The 19,942-nt window shown below is 39.7% G+C and overlaps 1 protein-coding gene across 2 annotated transcripts in view; it reads right to left on the bottom strand.

Annotated features, from left to right (window-relative positions):
• The window catches only part of CRIP2 (cysteine rich protein 2), a 161,750-nt gene that overhangs the window by 63,350 nt on the left and 78,458 nt on the right, over positions 1-19,942 (bottom strand). For both annotated transcript variants that reach the window (XM_087932051.1, XM_026718744.2), the window contains exons 3-5: positions 17,235-17,292; positions 13,358-13,495; positions 2,284-2,352 (exon numbers count right to left, since the gene is read on the bottom strand). In XM_087932051.1, coding sequence (XP_087788177.1) covers positions 2,284-2,352; positions 13,358-13,495; positions 17,235-17,292 — 265 coding nt within the window. The remainder of the gene's footprint in view (positions 1-2,283; positions 2,353-13,357; positions 13,496-17,234; positions 17,293-19,942) is intronic.

Genomic DNA, 19,942 nt, shown 5'->3' with positions numbered 1-19,942 from the left:
TGTGAGAAACTTAAAGAAGCACTAAAGGTTGATGAATGGCATACTACTCATAAAAATGATGGCACCATGCATGATGGATGGCTTGGGTCGGAGCCAAATTGTATGTGCCTTCAAGCTTGAGGAGTACCATTTCAAAAGGTATTCATGATTCTAAGTCAACAGGACATTTTGGATTTGTAAAAATCCTGCATTTGGTTAAGAGGCAGTTTTTGTGGCCCTCCTTGAAGAAAGACATTGAAAGCTATGTGGCCAGCTGTCCAATTTGTGCAGTGATGAAGAGGCTACCGGGGAAGGGCTTTTACAGACTGTGGCCAGCCCCCAGGCACTGTGGAGAGAAATATCTACAGACTTTATTGTGGAATTGCCTGAAAGTGGGGGGAACAGTATTATTTGGGTTATTACTGATCTTTTTTCGAAACAAGTGCACTTTGTTCCCTGCCCCAAGATTCCTTCCGGAAAGATGCTAGCTGAACTTTTCGTACATGTGTATAGGTTGCACGGTGTGCCTGCACACATTATTTCAGATAGAGGAGTGCAATTTACATAGCAGTTGTGGCTGGAATTTTTGAAGCTGTTGGGGACTGCCCAGGGCTTAAGCTTCTCCCATCACACCCAAACTAATGAGGCATGTGAGAAAACTAACTTATGCCTTGTAGAGATAGCATATAATAATTATGTGCACAGTAGCACAGGGTTCACCCCATTTAAGGTGGCCCCTGGGCAAGACTTTGTAGCTATGCTAGAGCTGCCTCAAGAGAAACCACATGTACCCTCCTTAGCAGAGTAGATAGCACAACTGCAGAACACTTGGCCAGTAGTCCATAAGGCACTGCAAGAGGCATGTCAGGCAGATAAGGAACAAGCTAACAAAAAATATGTGAAGCCAAAAGATTTTAAAGTAAGTGATATAGTTTACCTCTCAGGTGATATAGTTTATCTCTTTATGAAGTACTTACAGTTCACCCAACAATCAAAGAAACTGGTTCCTAAATATATGGGCCCATTCCCAATTGTTGAAGTAATTATCCCAGTCATTATACAACTGGAGTTGCCTAAGAATCTTAAATGTATTCACCCTCTATTTCACTGCAGCTTATTGAAACCTGAAACTTTGTCTTCCCAGCACCTGAGACTTTAATCAAAGGAGAGCACCATTTTGAAATTAAAGAAATTCTGGATTCCAGGAAACATAGAGGGAGGGTCCAATACCTCATTGCCTGGAAACATTTTCCCCATGAACAGTCTTGAATAGGTGGGTGCTAAACATGCTGGGCATCTAAACTCCTCAAGACCTTTCATAGAAAATACCCCAACAAACCCTGAATGAATCATTGTCTTTATTGAGATGTGTTGTTTATTTTGTATAAATTTTATGTGTGTGGCTAAAGCCTCTGTTGTGGGGGCCTAAATGTCAACTGCCCCATTGACATGTACAGCAAAAGAAATTCCTGGGATATCTTTTTGTTAACAAGAGTAAAACTTTACTGACAGATCAATATAAGCACAGAAAAAGCAAAGCCAGTTCTAAGGTTTTGGCATGAAACGTAGCATTGTTAAAAAAAACCTTTCCTTCCCTGGGTTCTCCACTGTCCATTAATCCAGGTTAAGCATTTTATTTTGGGAAAATGGTCTGCACCTTTCAAAGATCTTCAGCATCTGACCTTGGGATTGCAAGTTTCTCAGGCTGCAAACTACTCACGTAAATTTCTTTCAGCTTCCCACACAATCCAATCATACCACACATCTTTTCAAGTTGCAAGCAGACTTGTGAGTCAATTTTGACAGTATGGAATAACCATAGCCATCTGCATGCTGATTGCAGAAAGCTATTCATATGAATAGCTGGGGCTGGGGTTTCAGCAAAGGAAACCACAAATCATAACTTTTAGAACTGTTTGTGTTTGGATAGCACAACAGCTTAACCCATTCTGGTGTCCAGTAGGAGTGTGTTTGGGGGCAAGCATGATTTAGAACAGCAGGATTTTATACCAGATCTGATACAGGCTGGGGTGGGGATGGCATTAGGACAAGTAACTATGTGAATGTGGCTGGAATGTTGTATTGCTGTGATACATCTCAGAGAACAGTAATGATCCTTAAATTTCTCAGATGTATATAAAAAACAATACTTTATATTTTCACAATAAAATTAGATTAACTCCATTTTAAAAAAGCTACCATTTCCAGATAAAGTGTATTTCTTTCACGGAATTGTGAGATCCATTGTACTTGTGAGATAAAGATAGTTCAGGTCCAATGCAAACAGATCTTCACAAAACTCACCAAAATAGACTTTCTTGGAGCAGCGTGGACAGACATTGGGCTCTCCAGTGAACGTAGTAATGCTGGAGGCTGAAACAGGTAAAAATGCATTTAATTACATACACAAACAAGCAAAATTCTGATGACCTGCATTCGTTCTCTTTGGAAATATACTCTGAACCTGATATTGTGTCTTTTGTGGAAAAGTAAAAAAGCAGAATTACCCTAGTATTAAGAAGAAACAAAATTGGAATATCACAGAACAGTTAAGTCAAGTGCTCAGATTGATTAATATTCTAAGCAAGATTTCAATCATCTATGCATTAAGCACAGATCATTGTTCCATGCTACTCAGATCCTAAATAATAAAAGACATTTGAAAATATCTTAATTAGGCAGTGAGGCTTAAGAATATTGTATTGTACTTTAAAATCAGTTATGTATCAATTTGATACCATGAAAAATTAATTTATTCACCCTTATAACTTATCCAATTGAAACTACATAAACAATTTATTTTCCATATTCCATTCTATATTTTTACTCTTAACCTATTCTGGTTTGCTAATCCAGAGGTACCTGACTTGCAGGCTGCAGCCCTAATCTACTGAAATTCTTGTAGCAATCCTTCTGGTTCCTTACATTTTAGTGGACATTAACCACACTCCTTAGTATACACTTTGGTTTTTAACAGAAAGTTGAAAAAATTGATCTGTCCCCAATTCCAGACTGTTTATTATATTCTGAAACATATTCAGCTCTGACTAAAGACATATCTGGATTTATTATTTAAGCTGTTCCTGCCCTGTACTCAAGCTGACCTGACTCAAAGCTGACTTAATAAAATGCTGTTCAGACATAGACACTGTGGGATCCTTGATGCTCTCTGAACTTGGTTGTTTTCTTGTAGATGTTTCATTACCAAACTAGATAGTATCATCAGCACTCAGCAGGAAAACAACCAAGCTCAAAGAGCACTAAGGACCCATAGTTCAACCTTGAGCTACAAATATTCTATTAAGACACTTGTGAGGTATTCAGTCTGGACAGTAAGCTAACCATGTCAACGCACTGGAGTTTGCTGTTGCTGTGCCTTCCCAGCTTTCTTTGATAGAAAAGCAACTGCAGTTCACTTTCCATTCTATGGTGATGTCTTATACAGTTTTTGTTTGTGTATACACTCTTATTTTGGTACAATTTTATATCTATATATAAAAAAACAAAATACCACTCAGGCATCATCACAAAATCTCCAGAACTGTAAAGCCTACAAATCTGAAATTTGGCATGTATGTTCCTCTTGGCTTCTAGGTGCTCACTAAGAAAGGATTTTTTGAAATGACCATCAGAGCATTAGTATTTTGTATATTATTATTAACACGCTCTGATGCTAAGGAGTTCTACTCTCCCTCTCCACCTGAAAACAAATCTGTTCCAAATGCAAAACACAAGCATAGGAGAGGAATTTCAGTTTTAGTTTCACAGTAGAAAGCAGCTTTAGCTGAGCTAAGCCACACCCAGACTCCTTGCTGTCTCCTCTTGCTCACACAGCAAACATTGTTTCACTTTCCAAACAGCCCTCAACTCTCTCACACACTGACAGGTTGCTAGCCAGATGAATACCTATGGATGCTGGTAGGCAGAGGCAGTTTTTTCGCCCTTATTTTCCTCCCAAAAAACTAAGCCCAACCACATAGTTTCGTAGTGAAGTATGGGTATCAAGCTAGTGTATGAATATATACTACATATATAAAGAGTTAAACTGAATTTTATGTAAACAGTTAAAGTGTCAAGATGAATGTACATGTCTTATTGTCCTGTTAATTTCTAAAGGTTTTTAGAGCTGTATTTCTCATGAATGCTATAATAATATAATTATAACACTAATAAAAATAAGGCTGTTTGTTCAAAATGCAGTTTTTTTAAAAAAAAAATCTTTTCTTGAATGTCTTTTCCTTGTAGTTATTTTCTAAAACAAGTCCTGCAATGCATTACTTCATCATTTTCCCAGTCACTCAAGGTAGAATGATTTCAAAATAGTAATGATGTATATATGTTTCTGCTCAGTTTTGAATCAGCAACCTCCTATTTATCTTCTATTTTCAAGGCTGGCATAAGTACCCCTTTGCTTTTACAGTATTCATCATAGTAATTCTAAAAAGTAGCAAAAAGCAGCTATGGGTGCTTTACAATGTAATAAAAATAGAGGTATAAAAACAAATATAAATATATGAGCAATTAAAATTACAAGAATTAAATAGACCAAAAACCAAAGGCTCGTGTGGATCAGGGTGGTGTCTTCTATCATTGCACCAGCTACCTCCAGCCTAAAGCATCTGTCAGGGTCCCATGCCAACTGGCAGAGCCAGGTCTTAAGGCACCTTCAGAAGGCTGACAGAATGTTTCAAAAGGCAGGGACCGCTGCAGAAAAGGCTCTTTTCCTAGGCTCCACCATGCAAAATTCCAGTGCAACTTGCATAACAATGGTGTTATATATGCCATCCTAAGGATTTCCTGTACATGGCACTGCATTCTGAACCAAGTGTAGCTACCCTCTTCAAGGGCAGTCCCCTGTAGACTGTAATCTACAGACGAGATGATCAAGGATCATCATGAAATTGGGGCCTTGTAATCCAGGAAGAGGCGCAATTGGCAGATGACACAAAGTTGTGCAAAGGCTCTTCTAGCCTTGACTGCTCCCTGCTGCTCAAGCAGAAGTTTCAAGTTTAGGAGACCCTCAAATTGTGTACCAAATCTGTCTGGGATAATGCAACCCCAGACAGAACGATGATTAAAACTTCGAATCCTGATGTTCTGCACAAACACAGTACTTCATCTTATCAGGGTTCAGCTGAAGCCTGTTGTCCCCCATCTAGGCCTCTACAGCCACCAGGTACCACAGAAATGAAGTCATGATATTACTTTGGATTCCTGGGCTGGAGATATACAGTGTGGTATGATTGGCATATTGATGAAACTTCAGTCCCATGGTGTCAGATATCTTACCTAGTTGTTTCATGTAGAGGTTAAAAAGAGGTGGAGAAAGTTCAAAGCCTTGCATTTCCCACAGAAGAGCAGTTCTGTGTTGGACTTCTTGCTTTCTAGCAACATTAATTGGAACTGGCCTTGGAGAAAGGAACTGAACCAGCACAACATTGTCCCAGTGCCACCCAGTCCCAAATATTGCAGACAGCCCAAAAGGATACCAAGGGTGATGGTATTGGGAGCTGGTGAAAAGTCAAGGAGAGTGAGGATAGATCCACTGCCCCCATTCTACTTTCTCCAGAGGTCAGTGACAAGTGTAACCAATGACATTTCTGTACCATAACTGAACCTAAAACCTGACTGAAAGGGTTCTAATAATAATGATCTGTTTCATCCAGAGGTCTCTGGAGCTGCAACACAATAACTTTATCCACCACCTTCCCTAAAGATGAGAGAGTGGACTGAAATTGTTAGAGAAGTAGGTCTAAAGATTGTTTCTTAAAGATGGTGATACCTGGTGAATGTCACCATCTCCTTAAAAGGTGCTGGGAATATCCCCCAAATGTAGTGATGCATTAATCACTGCCAGAACTCACCAGGTGTCACCATCCTAAGAATTTTCACAAACTAGGAGGGACACAGATCTAATAAGCAAGTCCTGAGAATCCTGACCACTTCATCAAGTCCAACAGGTTCAAACTTCTCCCAGATAACTGGGTAAGTCCATTCCCCAGGCATTTCTACTAGACCTGCTCTAGCTTCATCTCTGAGAGTAGATCCAGTTTTATCTGATAGGTGTTCCACAGACTCATATGCATGTCTGAGATGATTGACTGAGCCCTCCTTCCAGTGGAGGGACAGGGTGACCTTGAACAGGGGCACTCTGAGATACTCTGCAGATGCAGTAAGTGCAGAGAAATATTAGCATTTTGCCTCTCTTACTGTACTATCAGATCCATGTATCTGCCAGTCTTCAATGGAAGAAGAAAGTGGGAGGAGTTGGTACAAGTAATCCTTTTTGATGTAACCTGAATATCTTAAGTCTTGTACTGAATCTGTATAACTTGCACATGATATACAACTGATGACTGGAGCCCAGATGCCTGGAAACTTGTCACCTCTTGGAGACATAGCAAGAGGAGAAGGGGCCATAAAAATTCCAGCTCCGAAAGAAACTTCCTGAGAAACTTTTCTAAGCTACGTTCCCAGAAAAGGCGGGGGGGGGAAATTAACATGTTGCTTCTTTGTATTGACTAAATCCACATCAGCATAAGGGGAGGGGCTCTAACTCCCTTTATCCATGCTGTATGCCTGGAGGCATATTATATCCTGCTTTGATTGGTACCTGGATAACTTTCTTTTCACAATAAAGAATTCCTTTTGAAGTAACCCAGTTTTCAGAAGTTCATTCTTATTGTTTGAAGGGAGAAAGTCTGAACCTTACATAAAGCAGGGTCTGCAATAGTGGTCAACCTGGACAGGATTTTTTTTCTCCTTCCAAAAAAGAACTTCACTCTACCGAGGGGACCCTGCAAAAATGTCTGAACATAGCAAGGAGCAAGGGGAAGCTGAATGCTGGGGAGAAACTTTGACAACTACCCAGCCAGACACTGGCTTTGTGTATCCCATCAAAGACATTGAAGTTACCTATGAAAATTCCACAAAGCCCCCATGGTCTATAGGCATAGGAAAGAGACACAGCTGGAATGGAAGGACCAAGGACCCTCACCCGTGGTAACCGTAAACCTGGGTGGAAAATGGAGCTGGAGGCCCTTTCTGATCAGGAAGAATGGGTCCAGGAACCACTGGCAGATGACCGACTGAAACGGTACATAAATCATCTCGTGAGGGAAGCCCTGGAGGGGCTCAATGTGCAGGATGAACCAGGTCAGCAACAAAGGAGAGTGAACCAGAAATTGAGAGAACCCAAGCCGTCACCCCTGATTCAGCTGAGAATGATTGAGCAATGGAACAAGCCAGAGGACCAGCAGCAGTGCCAGCTACCCGACCCCTTGCCTCTCCAGAGCAGGGGATTAATCCCGGCCAACCCAGAGACAACTGCAAAGAAAGATCCCGCCCTTGAGGTGAAATTTGATGGGGACCCCCAGAAACTGGGATTCTTTCTGGCGCAAGTCCTCACCTATATGCAAGAATATGGGTGGAACTTCCCGACCCAGGGGGCCTGAGTGCGAGTCGTCACCTTGGCCCTAGAAGGAGCAGCCGCCAGATGGATGGTAACCCTCTGCAACATTAACCTCCCAGAGCTGAGGAACTTGATCGCTTCATGACAGCCCTACACCACCTCTTTGAAGACCCCCTCACCGATCGAAAAGCCCACGACCGCATTAGGGTCATAAAGCAAAACTGTCGCCCTGTGGCTGAATACACTGAGGAATTTCATGACCTGGCCGGCTGAGTCGACTGGCCAGAAGATATCCTAATTTGTTGGTTCAAAGATGGACTCAACAATGACCTGTACACTGCCTGTTTGGCTTGTGGAGCTCCAAATCTTCTGCATGAATCGTACCTGATTGCAGAGGAGGCGGAGATAGACATGGCCCGTAACCAGTACTGCAGTGGCAGGATTTGGAGAAGATCCCCACCCTAGGGGAAGCAGGCATTTTTCAAACCCCATACCACCATGACTACAAGACCATCTGGCTGTTTTAAGTGTGGAAAGAAGGGGCACCGCGCAGCAGAATGCTGTTCAAAAACCCCTGCCAGAAAGCCAGACCACCCAGTGGGGAGGGAACCCCTGGAAAATCCAAACCCCAAGGAAAAGGAGCCGCTCTGAGAAGCCATGAGGTTTTGCCCCCCCCCCCAAACCCAGAGGAAGAACCTCTAATGCCCCGAGGAGACCTGAGCCAATCTGAAAGCTATCCAGAAGACGAGCCACTGGTAAGCGACCCAATCGAACCACTCACTCTACCCTTAAAACTATTTATCCCCAGCCAAGGGAAGGGGGAGGAAGTACCAGCATTACCGGATTTGGGTTTCACCCGGTACCTAATCAACCCCACCCTAGTAGGGAAATTGGGAATCCACCTAAGAAAAATGGAAAACCCCATTGTTTTTTGCCAATTAGATGGAACTATAGTGGGGGTGGGGGAGCCAGCCAGTTTTGCCACAGAACCGTTGAAAATAGAACTGGGGAACCATAGTGAGACACTCACATTCATTGTAGCCCCAGGAATGGAAGGGCCACTAGTCCTAGGACTCACAAGGCTACAGAAATGGAATCCAAAAATAAACTGGAAGAGAGGAATCGTAGAGTTCCAGAAACATGTAGCATTTGCAAACATTCGGGGGGGGAGAGAAAGTAAAGAGAACAGAGAACCAGCCGTGGCCCACCAGCCGACTCTACCCATTAACATCCCCAAAGAGTACCAAGATTTAGCCCAAGTGTTTAGCGAGGAGGCTTCTGATGAACTCCCACCATTGCGCCATTGAAATCCTTCCAGGAGCTAAACTTCCAAAACCAAAAATGTATTGCATGTTCCTCGGAGAACTAAATGAACTCAGAGCATTTATTGATAAAAATCTAAAAAGGGGTTTCATCGAACTTACCCGACCAAAAATAGCAGCCCCTGTATTATTCCACAAAAAGAAAGATGGCTCCTTATGCTTATGTGTGGATTTTTGGACCCTTAACTCAATTACCATGGAGAATATGTACCCACTCCCCCCATGAAGGACATGCTAGCTGACCTCTCTAAAGGAAATATTTTTTTCCAAGTTAGATCTACGAGAGGCATACTACTGCATCAGAATAAGGGAGGGGGATGAGTGGAAGACTGGGTTTAACATCCCACTGGGATGCTATCAATTTAAAGTGCTCCCTTTTGGACTACAAGGAGCACCTGCCATATTTATGCAACTAATTAATGAGGTTCTCCATGATTTTTGTACAAAGGGGTTCTAGTTTATCTCGACATTTTAATCTACACCAAAACAAAGAACACATAAAGTTACTCTGAGCGGTTCCCACAAAAATCCAAAATGCCAAACTATATGCAAAACTCTCTAAATGTGAGTTCCACCAAGAAAAAATTGACTACCTGGGATAAAGAATATCCCATGAGGGAATAGAGCTGGACCCACAAAAAGTAAATCTGTCATCGATTGGGAGCCACCCCATACTTGCAAACAACTGCAAAACTTCCTGGGTTTTGCAAACTTTTATCATCAGTTCATTCCAAGCTTTTGTGAATATTGCCCTCCCCATCACGAGCTTGTTAAAAATGAAAGGGGGAGAGAAGCTGAAGCCAAGGCAACCCCTTACCTGGATGATGGAATACCAATCAGCCTTTGAAAAACCTAAACTATTCTCAGCAGAACCAATCCTGAAACACCCAGACCCTGAACAACCATTTGTCATCCAAGCAGACACTAGCGATGTATCATTTGGAACAGTTCTACTCCAAAAGAATGAATGTGGACAATTGTCTTATACTTCCAAATGTGCTTATACTTCCAAGAAACTGACAGGAACCGAGCAATGATGGGCCATATGGGAGAAAGAGGCATATGCCATGTGATAGGCACTTCTCAGATGGACACACTTCCTAGAAGGGAACAAAATTCCCTTCAAAGTCTGGACTGATCATAAAAATCTAGAAGACCTGAAAAATCCACGGAAACTCTCATCAAAACAAGTAAGGTGGGCTCAATATTTTAAATGGTTTAATTTCACTCTCTAATTTCACTCCCAGGAGGAAAAAATTTCTTGGCAGATGCCCTATCTAGGAAACCTCAATACAACAGCAAAAAGATTGAATTGTAAAACCCATGATCCAACCAACCAACCCAACTTGCAGCCAAAGTAATCACCCAAGCACAAGAACCACTGACTGACAATGCAACAACTTCCAAATTTAAGGAGGCACTACTTAAGGATGACTGGCTCCAGGCTAACAAAAACATTTGCTTACTCAAAGACGGTCTAGCCTGGGTAGAAAAGGATCTCATGAAACGATGCCACGACTCAAAAATAGCTGGAAACTTTGGATTTGTAAAAATCCTGCACCTCATCAAAAGACAATTCTGGTGGCCATCTCTCAAAAAAGATATTGAAAGCTATGTTGCTAGTTGCCCTATCTGCACTGCTGCAAAAAGAAGACAAGGAAAATCCCCTCCCGGCTTTTACAAACAGTGGCAGAACCTTAAGCACCCTGGAGAGAGATTTCTATGGAGTTTATAGTGGAGCTCCCTGAAAGTGCAAGAAGTACTGTTATTTGGGTTAATTGATCTTTTTTCAAAACAGGTTCATTTTGTACCCTGCCAAAAGACCCCAACAGCCATTGGCAAAGATGTTTTTAATACACATTTATTGCTTCCATGGAGCTCCCCAACGGATGTGTACAATTCACATCCACATTTTGGCAGGCGTTTTTAAACCTATTAGGCTCCACCCAGGGGTTGAGCTCATCGAGTCACCCCCAAATGAATGGCGGATCAGAACAAAGTAATAGCGTATTAGAACAATATTTAAGATGCTTTATTAATTACCAACAGGACAATTGAAATGACCTTCCTTTTGCAGAGGTACCATACAATAACTCAGCCCATAGTAGCACTGGTTTCATCCCATTCCAGGTAGCCACAGGACAACAATTCAACCCCATGCCAGAGCTACCTACCAAGGAACCTGAAATTCCCTCCCTTAAGGAGTGGTTAAATAATTTGCAAACTACTTGGCCAGTGATCAGACTCGCCTTATAAGACGCTAGAGCAGCTTTTAAAGCTCAAGCGGACAAAAAACGCTGTGATCCTAAACCATTCAAAGTTGAGGACTGCATATATTTGTCTACAAAGTTCCTAAAATCGTTGCAACCCTCTAAGAAACTGGGACCAAAATTCATTGGCCCATTTTCCATCTCCAGAATTATCAATCCTGTTACTGTAGACCTTCTACTCCCCAAGACACTTAGACAGGTTCATCCAGTATTTCACTGTAGCCTACTCAAACCGGAGATCACTTCAAAACTTAGACCTCCCCTTTCCACACCTCCAACTCCCATTATGGTACACGGGGAACAACATTTTGAAATTAAAGATATCGTTGATTCACGCACTCACTCTGGATCCACACAATATTTAGTAGCTTGGAAATACCACCTTCCTCAGAAAATGAGTGGGTAAGCCAAACGACATGTAAAAGCACCCACATTACTATGGAAGTTCCACTTAAAATACCCTCACAAACCATCCTAAGTTGTAAATGTAACACATGTTTTATGTCTTCCAGGTGGATTTCTCAATTTTTTGAGGAGGGCAATATGTCAGATCCGTGTATCTGCCATTCTTCAATGGAAGAAGAAAGGGTGGTGGTGGTAAAAGTAATCCTTTTTGATGTAACCTGAATATCTTAAATCTTGTACTGAATCTGTATAACTTGCACATGATATACAACTGATGACTGGAGCCCAGATGCCTGGAAACTTGTCACCTCTTGGAGACATAGCAAGAGGAGAAGGGGCCATAAAAATTCCAGCTCTGAAAGAAACTTCCTGGGAAACTTTTCTAAGCTACGTTCCCAGAAAAGGCGGCGGGGGGGGGGGGATTAACATGTTGCTTCTTTGTATTGACTAAATCCACATCAGCATAAGGGGAGGGGTTCTAACTCCCTTTATCCATGCTATATGCCTGGAGGCATATTAGACCCTGCTTTGCCTAGTACCTGGATAACTTCCTTTTCACAATAAAGAAAAAACATGTTTTTTTCATAGTACACAGGGGATTCATAAAGGGTGACGCTGTCTATTTCTGCTCTCCAGAAACAGCTCTTCTGTAAGATATTACAAGGATCAAAACAAAGATGAAAGATAGCTTTAGAAAGTAAATCTCAACTGAACAAACTATTTGCTCATCCTTTATAAAAGAATGCACAAAAAGAAAAAGCAGATGTATCTGCTTGTACATTTGCAAGATTTTGCTATTTTTCATATTTTTATTTTAAACACAAGACTAATACAAATTAAAATACAGGAAAAGAAAAAAAAAGGAAAAAGAGAAAGAAAACCTAAACGTGCAAAAAGAAAAAGTGTAGCAGAAAAGTAAAAAAGAAAAAATATATATAAAGTGGCTTCCAATCTTCTTTACAGCAGTAAGGAAGTAAGATTATAAATTAACTTGTCTATCTAAAGTTATATTGTGACTTCTCATTCTATGTTCTAATCATCAAAACCATCATAAATCATAAGAGTTTTATTTTTAATTGTATATTAAAAGTCATAAGGGGTTTCTAGACACCAATAAATGTAGATACTGTCTTTTTGCTAATCAGACAAATCAGTTTGGCCATTTCAGCATGTTCTGTCTTCTTCACCAAATCTTTTTTCTGTCCGAGATATTGTCAAATCTTTTCATCTTTGTGCATCAATAATCTATATTAATAATCTATATAAAACAATGACTTTTTTCCAACTGCTTATACATCACTCCCAAAAGTTCTGATTTCATTTGAATGTTAACTTTAAAATCCTCTGACTTGCTGTTTTTAAATCCAACATTTTCTAGATTTTTTGCACATCTACCAAACATGATAAAATGGCTCTTTTTGTAATTCATATTTCCAACATAAATTTGAAATACCTTTATATTTTCCTGTGTCATATACCAATGGTACGTCATTTTGCAAAAAATATCTTTAAGATAATAACATACTATTTCAGTCCTTTCAACTGCATATTTTTACTGTATATTATAACCTGAAATTTTAGCTCATTTTATCATATATACATTAATTTGTTCTTCTGTTTCAAATTTTAGTAGAAGCTTATACATTTTAGCAATCACATGTTCATGATTTGTATAGAAATCTGTTTCAAAGTCAGTCTTACAATGTTCATATCAAACATTGTTTTATCTTCTATAAAGTTTTCCAGTAACTAAAGAAGAAAAACATTGATAATTATGTCTCTTGATTCTACAAGATCTTGCTAGCAGATTCAGAATGATAAAAGCAGCATCCGAGTGTTGCATTACAAGCATTGCCTCTTTTGAGTGTACATACAACACAGTAACACACAGAAAGAGAGCATGAGTTGAATTGCAACACTGTAATAGGTCTGAGCCTAAAGCATTTTCAGACTTCTATTTTACTGTTTACCTTTGCTAGGTCCTTTTGGTGCAATATTCAGTTTCCTTTCTTCCATTTTGGATGCATGCTCAATAGGGCCTGGTATAAGCTGTCCTTCAGAAAGAGGCTTATCATAAATGTAGGATCCTGCTCCTCCAATATTTACACCTGAAAATTGAGCAGGGAAAGAAATCTGATATTAAAAGCTTCTGATGCCAGAAGTTATCAGCCATATTTCCATATTTTGATAAAATCAAGTGAACTCATGAGCAATGTTGATCACTCTTCTTTTTGTCAATGGCTCATTACATCATTTTTTTAATCTCAAAGGTTAAAGAAATCTCTCCCTCCCAAAACATTCTTTTTACTTTTCAGTGTTAATACCTTTTCTCTGCTTCCTAATACAAATAGAAGACAGAATAGAGTTGAAAGGGATCTTGGTGTTCTTCTAGTCCAACCCGCTTCTTAAGCAGGAGATCCTATACCATTCTGGACCTATGGTTATCCAATTTTTTCTTGAAACCCCCCTGTAATGGAACAGCCACAATTTCTGGAGGTAAGCCATTAGTTTCTCTTTGATAAGTTTCCATCTGTAACTTTTTTAAAAAATAAATTTTATTTGGGTTTTCACAAAACATAATACAAATAAAACATCTTTTTTTGAGAATAGCATGATCCCGGGTTATCACTTCTCCATACAGACACAAACTCAATTTCATATTCGTCTTTGTGTTCTATTCCACCTCTTATTACTATTTTAACATTTTCTCCATAATTTTTCCCCTCCCTTAGTTTTTCTCAACTTTGTTTTTAATTATCTCATACCTATCTAAATTCAATTATGTATCTTTTTCTAAGTTTCAATATCTTTCTAATCATTATATTTATACTTTTGTTTGTCCTGTTTCAATTTCATATTTTCTTTTCTCATTAAACAAGTTTTTCCCTGTAGTTACTAATTGGAGTAGGACACCTTTGTATCTTTTAATTTTGTCCATTCAACTCTTATTTAAACTTCAATTTATGATTTTACAATTATAACATTCGATATAACACATAACTTCCAATTGAATTCTGCTTGGTACATTCTTAAAATAGACACTATGTTCTTAAAGAGAAAATATGTATAACAGTAGTAAATAAAACACTTATTCTATTCGAATTCAGCTCTATCATTGTTAGTTATAATCTTTAACATCTTTAACATTTCTTTTCAATTGAATATCATACTTACATACGAACACTTATAATATTTCCATATTTTCCCCATATTTCTTTCGTGTTTTTCTTCACTTAATTTTTTATAAATCATTAATAATTAAAATGTTCCCATCCTTTCAATTTCATTCTCCCATTCTCTTTATTTCATTTATTTATTAACAAACATTCCATTACATTACAGTAAGTATTTTATCTATCATTTTAATCACACTTGTTTCATATTTTCTAAGTTTATTTCTATTTCTAATATAACAATACTATCTTATGTACCCTTGCAGAATCCCTCTTTCAATTAAATTTTCACCCATTATCTCTATGTCTTCTAAATAGGCTTATACCTTTAATCCTTGTACGTTTTCCCTGTTTCTCTATATCTTGTTTCTGTCCTTTATAACTTCTTTTCCTTTCATTCTTCCCCCTCTTCTTCTCCCTCCCCTTTTTGACCCCTTGTCTCTCTAATTCTAATTCTCTCTTCTGTAATCCTCTCTTCTGCTTCTTCCTAATATTGTAATTACTTTTCAAACTATTCTTTTTTGATGGTTTTTTCAAATGTTAAACTTTTCACTCTCTTTCAGCCCTTTACTTTTTTTCCCCCACTTAAAATTAATTGGTCATTAAAGATGGCTTCTTCTTTGTCCCGCCCTTCTTGTTCTACAAGTATTTGTTGTTCCTCATAGTTTCAGATCTCCATTTCTAAAAATTGAAATACGAAGCCAAAAAAGCCTCTTCCTTCTTGTGCATCTTCTTTCTGTTTTTTTAAGTTCCATTTTCAGTTCTTCCAAGATGACATTTTAAACATTTTTAAACAACCACCCGATTGATTTTAGTCATTTAAATCCAATAACCAAAAATCCAAAAATCACCAAGTAATCCAAATAATCCAAAACTGTTTCTTCTTGCTTCTTTTTCCACTTTCTCTTCCTGGAGTTCTATTATCTTGTTACAAAGTTTCAGTTAGAATGTATCTTTTAGGAATCCTCTTGAAGTCTTGCTGTAAATTCCTTTTACTTCCAGGCAGTCTCCTCCATTTTTCCAGATCCCGCCCTTTTATTTTTTTCCGTTTTTCTCCTTTCCTTCTTTTAAAGGTTTTTGAATATCCAAAAGTCTTTGTTATCCCTTTGACATTTTATTTTCAGCTTGAATGCCTATTGATGTCAAAGTGGATTTTTGTCAGTTTCCTACTTAAATCTCTTAACTGTCAATATGAGGAAGGAAAGAAAAAAAAAGCCAAATCCTTTCCCTTCCCTCTTTCCTTAGCTGTTTCAAAATCTTCTTTGGGAACAATGCTATTCTTTATAGTTCAAATTCCAGGGTACCTTATATTGTTGCTTTTTCAGTTCAGCCCGATCAACCAAAACTTTCTCTTCTTATCTTCCTCCTGCACATTCTTTTCTGGTTGAGTTATTCTTTGAGGTGGCCATTTCTGACCACTGCTGCAACTGTCTTCAGGAAAGGGAGTAATGGCCAGCTGGGAAGGAGAGATGCGGCTCTCCTTGACCCTGCTGGCGGTCTCCCCCCTCTTCACCACCTCTATAGGGTAGCTTAGCCCCGAATCCAGCCAGCTCGGGGTACTCCGGCGGCGAGCACGGATCAAAACTGTGCATGATCACAGATTTTGGTCCATCTCCAAAGAAGCTCAAACCGGACATCAGTTTTCATCTATAACTTTTTGTCCTGCCTTCAGATGCTTTGGAGAATAGGCTGATCCCCTCTTCTCTGTAACAGCCCCTCAAATATTGGAGGACTGCTATTATATCAACCCTAATCTTCCCTTTGATAGACTAGACATACCCAGTTCCTGCAACCATTCATCATATGCCTTAATCATATGCCTTGTCCCTGATCATCTTTGTTGCTCTTCTCTGCCCTCTTTCTAGAATCTCAAAACATTTTTGCATTGTAGTGACCAACATCTTTGCAATCACCAACAAAATTTTCTGTCTATAATCACAATTGATGTGACAGTAGAGATGGGTTGAGGAAACAAAAATGTTCTTTTAAGCAATTATAGTTTATTCTTACAAGAAGATTTCAACAACCTCTCTATTCTCTTACTGCATAAAAGCAAGCAATCTGTTTTTAAGAAATGTGGGTGCTATTTTTCTCCATCAATATTTAAAGGTTATCACTATAAAGCTAAGTGCCTGTCTTTTAATAACATTTTAATAACATAATTACTTGGAATATCATTTTGTTACTGTAAGAAACAAAGTCCTTTAACTTTTCATTTAATTCATACATTGGAAGTAACCAGAAGGTAAACAATGGCAAAAATACTTCATGCACATTTGTGAGAAAACACATACATTCAGAACATTATGGGAGGGAGAAGACTGGGACAGTTCTATCAGAAAAAGTGGCAGAAGGAAGAAAAAAGCTGAATACTCCCTCTTCCTTTCTTTCCTTATGACTTTATTCTATATTACGTCTTCTCACAATACTTTTCTTGTATGATTTATCTGCACTGTTTTGTTCATTAAACACTAAATCAGATATAGGGCATATCATAAACAGACAAATTTTGTAACAACAGAGGACTACAATTTTCCAGCCACACAAAACTAGACTCCTTTGGCTGGTTTGAAGAACTTAGTTCAGAACAAGAAATTAAGAGGGAGTAAAAAAGAGTGACTGCAATTTACCAATCTTGAATTAAATTGCCAACTTACCAGGAAGGGACACATACCTTTTGGTCCAAACAGTGTTGCATAACAAGGTTTGTGACAGTAAGGCTTCCTGTCATGCTAAAATAGAAAAATGCCAAGAATTAGGCTACAAAGATATTGGAAATTATAATTTGCTTCAAGCAAGTGCTTCATTTCATTCAACACTAAATCAAAACTTGAAGGTCCTACATATTTCACAAGGGCGTCAGTCTTTCAGGATTATGGGCACTCGAAAATGTCTAGCATTTCAGTTCCTTGCTTTACAAATGTTATCTACTCTTTCATTCAGAGTAGGATGATTCTTATAACATTTTAAAAATAACAAATCATTATAGAAAAATAAAAATGTCAGGTCCACCATTGTGTTCTGTCATTCTATTGGATGGGGTTAGGGTGGCATTTTTTGCATCTTTTTGCTGTAGCTGCCTGGGAATTAGGGAGAGGACAGTCTTTGGAGATGGAGAGGACTCCCTCTCAGCCTGTTCCAGCCTGGTTCCAAGGCCGCTGTGCCCCAAGAATGAATGTTATCTGCCTAGCACCTTAGCATTCTCAAAACAACCTTGTGGCATACATTGGCTGCCAGTAGACTTGAGGTTGAGGTTGGGGAAACAGGAGAATTGTTTTGTGCTTTTGTGGGACCTTCAGATTCTACCTGACTTTACTGCAACCATTTCTCTCAGTAAAAGTTTCTTGGATTCAATCCAAAGGAGTCAAGAGTTTTGCTTTCCTGAGGGACCAGCTGGGGTAGGTCCTTGTCATGGTTCCAAGTAATGCTCCCAACTAATTCATGATTCTGAGGCCTTGGCTTCCTCAAAAATCCAGTTTATTGGGTACATCATATTGGCACAGTCAAAGGTAAAGCTACCACTGAATAATTCCTGTGTTTTTGGTATAATTAAAGAATAGATACTGTCCACCCCATCATGCCACAGGTCACGTTAGCCAACCAAGCAGGTGAGGAATTTCTCAGCACTCCCTCCTGCTATTGCTGGGCACACTGATTTGGCCTTGGTTCTCAGGAGACTTATCGTTATGTCTGGCACATTAGAGGGCCATAGGGGAGGGGCTGGGCTGACCACTCCTTGTGGCTGCTGGGGTCCCTGGCTGGGGCTGGGACTTATCCTTGTCGCTACCACTGGTGAGGATTTGGGGCTTCTCCTGGAACTTGTCCCTGCTGTTCCACACCCCGGATGCGCTCGTGTGGTCAAACCATGCTCTCAGCTGCTCTACCAAAGAGTTCCAAAGCACGGTCAAATATTTCTACTCCCCTGGCTCATCCCAGTGTACTGCTCTCCTTTCCCTCCACTGCGAGGCTGGGGTGTACATGGGTGCCTCCAGGGGAGTTTGAATTGCACTGCTCCGGGGACCCTCCTCCACCAGAATTTGTCTGCTGTGAGGAAGGGTTTTCCCCCGATTGCTGCTTCCTCCTTCATCTCTGTCAGGTTAGGCTTCCCCAGATGCACATTCAGCCATGTGATCACCAGCAGGGTGGCCTCGCTCGCTTGGACTCCTGCTTGCATCATCATCAAGACCATAGAGTGGTAGTGGAGTACCCTGAGGAATTCTGTGACCTAGCATGCCAACTTTATCTCAGTCCACTATTCCGTCTTGTTTGAAGGCTTCCACCACTGTTCCGCTGCCAAAGAAGTTCCCTATTAATAACCTCAATGATTACAGACCAGTGGCACTCACTCCTATCATCATGAAGTGCTTTGAGAAATTGGTCTGCTAGCACATCATTTCTGGTCTTCTGCATACATTTGATGAACACCAGTTTGCATACAGAACAAATAGAGAACAAATAAATCTACAGAGGATGCTATAGCCATCACTCTTCACACTGCTCTGACTGATTTGGAACAATGGGTGGGGGGTGGACAGGCTATGTGGGGATGCTTTTTGTAGATTTTAGCTCTGTATTGAACACAATTCTTCCATATAGAATAGTGTCTAAACTTATGGATCTTGGGCTTTCTTATTCAATCTGCCTTTGGATTATGGATTTCCTGTCTGGCCACAAATTAGGTGAAGATTAGGTAAACATCTCTCTTCAGACCTTGTTCTTAACATTGGTACACCACAGGGTTGAGTGTTAAGTCCCTTACTCTATATTCTTTATGTGCATGACTGCATTCCCACTTACACCAGTAATACTATTATTAAATTTGCAGATGATACAACAGTGGTGGAACTCGTCTCTGCGGGGGTGGGGGGGAATTGAATTACCTATTGAGACGAAGTGGACCAGTTGATTTCATGGTGTGGAGACAATAACTTGGTCCTTAACACCAATAAAAACAGGGAGCTTTTTGTGGACTATAGAAGAAATAGATCAGACATCCAGTCCTTGCTTATCAATGGAGACCGAGTGGGACAAGAGGTGGTATTCAGCAGGTTCTGACCAGTTCTGGAGAACTGGTAGCAGAAACTTTACGGAGAACCGTAAAGACCTTACTTTTTTCGCCACTTAATTCCATTTTATTAGATAGAGCCCAATGTTCAAGTCTGTCCTTCTCCACTAAGATCCTTCTGTATCTTCAGCCTATCTCCTGGAGTGTTGGCTATTTGTGCCAGCTTGTCATTTCCTTGACTTTCTTCTTGTTTTTTTACATGTTGAAAGCAGCTTTTTTTTGTTACTTTTGACTTTTGTTGCAATCTTTAGTTTATTTTGAGCCTTAGCTTTCCTCACTTCATCTTTGCAGGCTCGGGCTATTTATAGATTCTGCCT

The sequence above is a fragment of the Pseudonaja textilis genome, chromosome 3 (assembly GCF_049901715.1).
Source record: "Pseudonaja textilis isolate UNSWEBS1 chromosome 3, rPseTex1.2, whole genome shotgun sequence".
Classification (NCBI taxonomy): domain Eukaryota; kingdom Metazoa; phylum Chordata; class Lepidosauria; order Squamata; family Elapidae; genus Pseudonaja; species Pseudonaja textilis.
The sequence above is the reverse complement of the archived record's forward strand: the minus strand, read 5'-3'. Positions and strand labels throughout refer to the sequence as shown.